Source organism: Cavia porcellus, unplaced genomic scaffold, assembly GCF_034190915.1.
Source record: "Cavia porcellus strain 051 isolate PalLab524CR breed Dunkin Hartley unplaced genomic scaffold, mCavPor4.1 scaffold_9, whole genome shotgun sequence".
NCBI lineage: Eukaryota > Metazoa > Chordata > Mammalia > Rodentia > Caviidae > Cavia > Cavia porcellus.
The window spans coordinates 41809274-41817038 of NW_026947492.1; the positions used below are offsets into that span (position 1 = coordinate 41809274).

Consider the following 7765-nt stretch of genomic DNA (forward strand, 5'->3'; position numbering starts at 1 on the left):
GGACTGAAACCTCTACAAACTCTGAGCTACATAAACCTTTCCTCCTTTAACTTTGAGTGTTGAGTATTTTGTCTCAGCAATAAAAAAGTAACTAAGAAAAAACCTAATTAGTTTTTCAAAGGAAACTCCCTTTTTCTTCATTGCTGCTCCACTGCTGAATTTTCTTCCTTTCATTCAAAATCATTCATTTGAGCAAGCATGGTGGTGCACACCTGTAATCCCAGCACTCAGGAGGTTGAAGCAGGAGGATCCTTGGCAGTTTGAGGCCAGCCTGGACTATAAAAGGAGCTCAAGGCCAGCCTGAACTGTGTAGTGAGACCTTGTCTCAAAACAACCACACACAAAAAAAGTCACTCCTTGAATCCCTACAATCTCTTCACAATGAGCTAACACTAATTTATGACTCTGGGGAGGAATAACGGTGTCTGTGGGCGAGGGTAAAATATGTTAGAGGAAGAATAGGAAGCATAGCCTGGACCATCCAGAAGTCAAGAGAAATGATCAAATTACAGAAAATTTCAAAGAACAAATAAATACTTTATCATAACTTATTAACATCACAACATATTGAAATATCTGAAAACTTAAAAGTTTTTACAAACTAATTAAAAATACATTTAGCTCATCAATTCGTAAGTCAAGTTGTGGTTCTGAATTAATGTATCTTAGAGGAAAAAGACATGCTAAGAGGTAAGAAAAATGTGTCTTAGTTCAGTCCATAATCAGCTGGCTCCAAGAGAGAGCAACAACCATTCATGGCAGCAGAGACAGCAAAAGTAACAAGAGCAGAAAGGGAGGAGAGAAAAGACTCTTTCTGTCCCTTGTGTTGTATGTGGGGTTCCCATTCCAGGGTGGGTATAGCACTCATACTCCAAATCCCAGCATTAGACAATGAATCAATCAGAAACTCTAGATTCTTCAGCCCCTCCCAAAAGCAACCCCTCATGACTGCATGGGGCTTTGGGGGGGCCACCCAGACACAAAAATAATAGATGTACCCAGAAAAGACCTGTGTTTTAAAGAATCTGAATTCAGACATGAGAAGCTATGTTCCTCTACCTTGGTTCTTCAAAAATTCTGGTGGATCATGCAGCAGAACTTAAGATTTTTAGGAAGCATTTGACAAGATTCTATAAAAGACATCAATGACGAAGGTATCAGTCACGTATAAAAGGTATGATAAAAGATTCAGTAGAGAAAAATGAGACTTGATTAAAGATAGGTAAACACATATTTTCTGCTGCCTTTCTGAGTCCTACTAAAGTAAAGGCATACTTCTAACCTCCAGGGTGAAATCTACAAGGACAAAAATAATGGAAGCTGGTGGAGAAAGTGAAGAAATAACCTAACTAGGTACTGTGGAAAGTAGGGGTTTAACTGTGAGCCTGAAATCAGGAAGAATGGCTAACACAGGGCTGGGGTCCCAATCCTCTCATTGGCATTAGCCTTGAGGCACATTCTCTGGTAGAAGACAAAACACGGACCAGGAGAATATGAGACACAGTGAGGGTGGGGCCACTATACTGGAGACTGAGACATTAAACTAATGTCACATAGAGTAAACCTAAATTCTTTTCCCTTTTCTCAGCTTTGAGTTCCAGTGACCCAATTTATATTCTCTAAGGAGGAGATTAGAAGAAGGTACTCTGGAATCAAGTCACTCAGAAACAGAAGACTGACTGACAGTGACATGGAGTCTTGCAAGGAAATAGTTTATCCCAAATACTGAAGACTGCTGGCAGTGAGCCCCAAACTTTCCAACAGCTTTCTACTCCACTACCCCTGCACAGGAACAAGCTGTCAGGCATCCTAGATGTTTGAGGAAAGCAGCTCACATGATAAGAGGAAACAAGTCAAATATGAAGAAAAATGTGTTTTTGAAGAAAATTATGCAGAAAAAAAATAAATTTTAATAATCGATAATTACGGTACCAGAGTTATTGACTGCAGGAAAATTATAATCCAAGAAAAAAATAATCAAAATACAGTACATGACTGAGGTGAATGATACTTACAAAGTCATAACAAGGCAATGAGAACACTGACCCTACTGAAATTATGATGGATTAGGAGGATGAAGGGAGGGAAAAATATGACTGTGTGTGCTGTGGGTGAGGTGGTGAGAAAGTAAAGATAGGTTTTAATAATCAACAGGTACTCCCTGAAATTAAAAGCAGTACTGATAAAAAGGTTACTTAGAGACATGTATGTAAATATCAAAGCAGGAGTGGAGAATCAGCTGAAAGTAGTTACCTCTGAAAGTGGGTAACTGAGAGAAGCAGAAAACAGGAGACTTACTTTTTATTAACAGTGATTAAGAATCAAATGTCTTTTTGTATTACAAACACATACTTTCTTTACTATCAGCATACGATACGATGTTCATATGTTTATATTGCTTCATGAGCAGCTCATAGTAGATGCTAACTACGTGTTGAATGAAGGCTATTCCAGAAAATACTACTGGATACAGAGATAAATTATTTGGTAAGTCACATAGCAAATCTCTAATGATGTTTTACGAGTCATGATCTAGACCTTCATTTACTACTCACTGTCATGTGAAACAAAGACTTCCATGTTCTAGAGATTATGGTAAACAATCTCTCGTTTTATATCTGCCAGATGCATGGAAATGGAGATGTACAGAAATTCTTTTTAACTTTTGGTTTATACTTATTCTGTACCCAAACAAGCTCTATGGTTCTCTTTAAATTCTTTAGGCCAAAAGTTTGATTCTAAATTATCTTTGTATAAACCACAGGGCTCAATACTGTACCTGTTATATATTCAGTACTCAATACATAATAGAAAAGAATAAATGGAGAGAAATAGTCATGGCATCAGATTTGCAGGAGTGACACTATCTGGTACTCAATCTTACCTTTGAGGTCTTTGATCAGTATCTTAGAACTGAGTGTGATTACCATACTAGGAATCCAGCATAGGCTCAACCCAGAATCCTAACATGGTTCTGTAATGGATACTAAGCAGGCTGTTCTTACATCTCATTTACAGTGCAGGAAGTAAAGCTGAGATTAGAGCCAGACATACAGTATCTATATCAAATCAGACCCCCTGCACTAACCAGTTGTATAGATTAGGTAAATTCCTGCTTTCCTTGGGTCTAAGTTTCAATGTGGCAAACATTTTTAATTACCCAGATATATCTATTCTTCCTCCTTTATTGATGCGTTTTGATTTGTAATGTGGTTACATGTGGATAAACCCATCATAAATTGAAAAATATCCAAACTAAAAATCCATCAATACCCTCAATCTACTGAATGTCAAAGCTTAGCAGCATAGTATACTGCGGAGGATCAGTTGTCTACTCTCATGATCATGTGGCTGGCTGGAAGTTTGGGTTTGCTGCTGATGTCTACCTCCCTCAAAAAGGAATACCAGGTATTACCAGCCAGGGAAAACAACCCAAAATATGAGGCATGGTTTCTGGCAATGTATCACTTTTGCACTATCATGAAGTTGATGATAAGTCAATATGATGGAACTTCTTAACCTTTAGGTGGACACAGAAACCACATTTTCAGCCTTTCTTGCTGCTACCTCGGGCTGAGTTCATGTCATACTCTTAATGGGAAAGATCTTACATAATATTCTCACCCTCACCTTTCCCTCTGTGAACAAGGAGTACAGTGATGATAACAGGAGCTGAAGCAATCACTTTGGGTCCAAAGATGGAAAATCATGTTGGCAGATACCGCCAGTCCTTGGGCTAGAAATAAACTTTTAATCTTATTTAAGCCTCTCATTTGGGTTCCGTTACAAGAACTCAGAGCATGTGATAATATATGCAGTTTTCTTTTTATACAGTTAGAATTATATCCAGTAGCACTGTTGAAAGGAGGAGGGGTTAAATCAGTGGCAGTTATTATTATCTAGACTTCAGAAGTTTTCTTTTAATCTGATATCAAAGTCATGGTCTGAGTAGAATCACTGAAAGTAAGACATCTAGAGTGCTGTGATTAGTGCCAAAAACAGTCACAAACAAGACTGTGCACCCTATGAGGTCGGCCCACGGCCAATTCACTAGTGAAACAATAGGAAGAGGAACCTCTGTGGAAGAGGTGAGGACAGATGTTTGTGGTAAGGAGGTGACAGTGAATGTTATACTAGTTACATTATTTATCTCTTCATAGAAACCTTAATAAAATATCCAGATCTGGATCTATTTTGTGGTTGTGGTTTAAATGTTGAGTAAGTAAAGTCTTAAAGGTAAGAGCACAGGAGGAAAACTGGGCTACTCGATGCAGAGGGGAAAAGGGCACAAGCTGACCAGGAGTTGTTGCTTTGTGGAAAGGTAACCGAGGCCAGTGTGGGCGGCATCACCCTCAGACACTGCAGGAAGTCATTACAAGTTGGAAAAATAGTGGTTTAGAATGCAGCCATACAGAGCAGAAATTGGAAATACACCATTAGATTCTTAATTAGTCATTTGATATTTTCGCTTAGTCTCCTCACCAAAATTAATTGGAACATTTTTATAATAGTAATAAATTTCAAATTTTACATCTCATCGGGGAGTTTTTCCACATAATTAAATATCAGCTAATAAAAAAGAAATTTCTCAGCACTTACCCCATTGTATTATGGGCTTGATTCTCCATGTTAAGAAACTCTGTACATCGGTTTATATTTCTTGATTTTCAATCTGTTAGGGAAACAATGATCCAGACTCCTAAAATGATTAGATTTACTAACCTATAAAATATGAAAATTTGTCACTGGCAAACAAGTTAGTATGAGTTTTTCAGAGCGTGGCAGCTCTGGACTCTGCAAAATGCAGAAACTTGGTCAGAGTGTCCCATACATTTATAATATTGGCTTAGTGATAAGCTGAAATGACACTAAAAAGAGCATCCACGCACTATTTGCTTAAAAACAGTTTAGAATCCAGTACTTGCAAAGTGCTCAGTACAAAAAAGAAGCATAACACAGAATTCTTTATTCAAAAGGCGTTCAAGCAGAGGTTATCAAACTTTGCAGACTGGTGGATCCTCTAGTTTGAGTATGTTCTTCCTTTGGCCCATGATTGCTCTAGTACAAAATTTCAGGCAAAACAAACAAACAAACAAAAACCTAGGGAGTGCCTTAAAATAGAAATCTTACAATTCCTTAGTGGCTTTGTGAGCAGTGACTCACTTCTTGACAAAATAGATGTTAGTACTTCCTGAAGTTCAAAAAGAGAAAAGTTTGTCCCAGCCACAAAATTCTAGTTAAAAAACAATGTAAGAGGATAAATAAAGCACTGGAAAGAACTTCATCTCTTCCAAATTACTGTAGTAAGTCAATTAAATAGCACTGGACCAAGGAGGATTGCAAAAGGTTAAACAACATTGGTAAAAGAGAAAGAGACTTTGGGACTCACATCACTCCCACATCGAAGGAATTTAGGAGACACCGGAACTGTGTGTGAGGCAGAGACCCTGGTGGACATTCAGCTGAATAAACGATTCTGTGGGGAAGGAACCTGAGGCGCAAATAAGCTAAGTGACCTGACCAAGGTCACTCTCCCAGGCCCGTCTTCGGCCGGCCGGGGTCAAGCCTCACTTCGCAGGGCCCAGGCTTGTGGGGGTCGCCACCCCTTTCGGGTCCAGGTCAGCTGCCTACCGGAGACGAGGGCCGGGGCCGGTTACCTGCGCCACACCGCGCTCGCCTGGAGGTCTAAGGCCCGGCCACCGGCCTTCCCGGATCACTGCCCGCCAGCCCCGCAGGGACCGCCACCAGCCACCGCGCTCCCGCCACTCCGCCCGCCGGCCCTGGGCCGGGCGTTTGCTCTACCTGCCCCTTCGCCGCTATGGGTCGCCATGGCGACGGGCGCGGCGGGCCTGGCGCTGGGGAGGGGCAGGGACGGGGGTGGGGCGACGGGGCGGGGCGGGGCGGGGCAGCCCCGCCCCCTCCACGCTTGCCGCGCGAGGGACTAGCTGAGCAGCTCTGCCCAGAGCGCAGGGCCGACCGTGGGCGGGCTCCTTCTGTCTGCTACCCCACCGCTTGTTGCCAGGCACCCAGCGGCGCCCGAGAGAAGTCTGTGGAATGAATGAACTAACCGGGGAGTTAACGAAGCCACTGGTTTCCCTAAATCCAACTGGCTCGCTGTCCTCTTACTCAGATTTGAAACAATAGCAGAAGGAAGCAGGGTAAAGAGAAGTGGTACCTTTCTCTGTTCACCCATGTGTCCTCCAGCTGGAAAGAGCTGGCGGTCTTTTAACTGTGCTCTCAGCTCACTGTCATTCTGTTGGTGGTGACGGCAGCATTTGTACCTCACATTCCCAGGCAGCGCCTTGGAGGGAGGGCGAGCAGGCTGTGTAGCCTCCCTTTCAGGGAAAAAGAAATAGCTTCCAGGTGGGGAGCTGGGACGGTACTCAAGGTAGCTGATTCCAAATTCTTTCCTTAGTCCGCTAAATTCCAAAAACAATTGATGTCAGAACCTCTGTTCCACCCCCTTGATTTCACACAGAAATAAAGATAAATGTAAAGCTCAAGCGCTTGAATTTTGTGTTTGGAAAATATTGAATATATGTTAGAAACAATTGCTTCCCAATGCCCAGTAAATAATTTCTAATTGCTAAAATCTTTCACTTACCCTCACTTTCATAACTTTAACATCAATTTGCTCCTTTTATATGGCTATTATTTAAAAAAAAAAAAAAAAAAAAAACAACGAGCATTCGTCCATTAAGGGTACTTCTGAATTTCATAAAACCATTTGCTATTTCTTGATAAATCCAGTTTGATAAATAAGTTATGTGCCGGAGTTCAACACATTAGGTCTAATTAGCATTTCACAGTCCTCACATTATTATTATTGAATGAAGAAAGTGATTATTTCACTTTACCTTAAAACTTTCCACTATTCTGAAAACCTTAGTCATGTTCTTTATTGTTGTCGAAACTGAATGAGTCAGTGTATTTTTCCTGACTTAAAAGAAAGCTGAAGTAGGAAGAAATTTTAATGAAATTTCAGCAGGCCCAAGGCCATTCAATCTCTGTAGCTTTTTACCACATTCATTATTTCCTTCAGTTCAGAAATACTCTGGGAGGCAAAGGTTACAAGTAATATTAACAGTTTCTTTTAGTAGATAAGAAAGAAAGGGCCACGGCCACTTAGAACAAAGGATTTGTCCAAGATGATACCACTAGTTCAAATAGCTCATCTTATTCTAAAAGCCAAAGCTCTTCAAATTGTCAAAAATTAGGGCTGAGCTGATTTCTTTGAAAGTCAGGGTCTTGTATAGATAATTACAGATTTCACATTTTCAGAAGAAAGAATGGATGGGGAAGGGCTTGCAAAAACTGTCAGAAGATGCATACTGAATAACAGAATTTAGGAAAATTTAAATTTAAACTGAACACCTCCATGCAATTTAATAGGAACAAAGATTTTCATTTCAGAATGAGTGCTGAGATTTGAAACACAAAATCCTATACCTCTCACCCCATTCCTCAGGAATAGGTACCTGTAAAGACTTGAATTCACCTTGACATATACCTATTGTTAGATCTTTGTAAACAAATTTGTTTTGAAGAAGGAGATGAGAATGGCCCCAAATCTAAAGGAGAGGAGAGATGGTGAGAAGTGAGCAGAGAGTTGAGTCCTGAGAAAGTATTAAAGGACACAGTAAAGTCAGGACAAAACATAAAATACACCCAGAAGAGTTCAAAAGAGAATAGAAGAGGCAGAAATGGATGAAGAAGTGGATGACCTGTGAAAGAAAAGCTAAGGTAGCAATTACAGATAGTAAAT

General features: G+C 40.4%; 1 protein-coding gene across 12 annotated transcripts in view; it reads right to left on the reverse strand.

Moving 5' to 3' along the window:
• Deup1 (deuterosome assembly protein 1) overlaps nucleotides 1-6395 on the reverse strand; it is a 73817-nt gene extending 67422 nt beyond the window's left edge. For 2 of the 12 annotated variants that reach the window (XR_010049798.1, XM_063256255.1), the window contains exon 1: nucleotides 3631-3849. Coding sequence is in view for 7 of the 12 variants with exons in the window: in XM_063256255.1 (XP_063112325.1) it covers nucleotides 3631-3773 (143 nt within the window). In the remaining 5 variants the exon portion in view is untranslated. Of the gene's footprint in view, nucleotides 1-3630; nucleotides 3855-4599; nucleotides 4673-5389; nucleotides 5849-6175 lie in introns of those variants that run through there. The other 10 variants (XM_063256257.1, XM_063256259.1, XM_023564595.2 and 7 more) reach the window with 10 other exon arrangements.
• Nucleotides 6396-7765: the final 1370 nt, after the last annotated feature.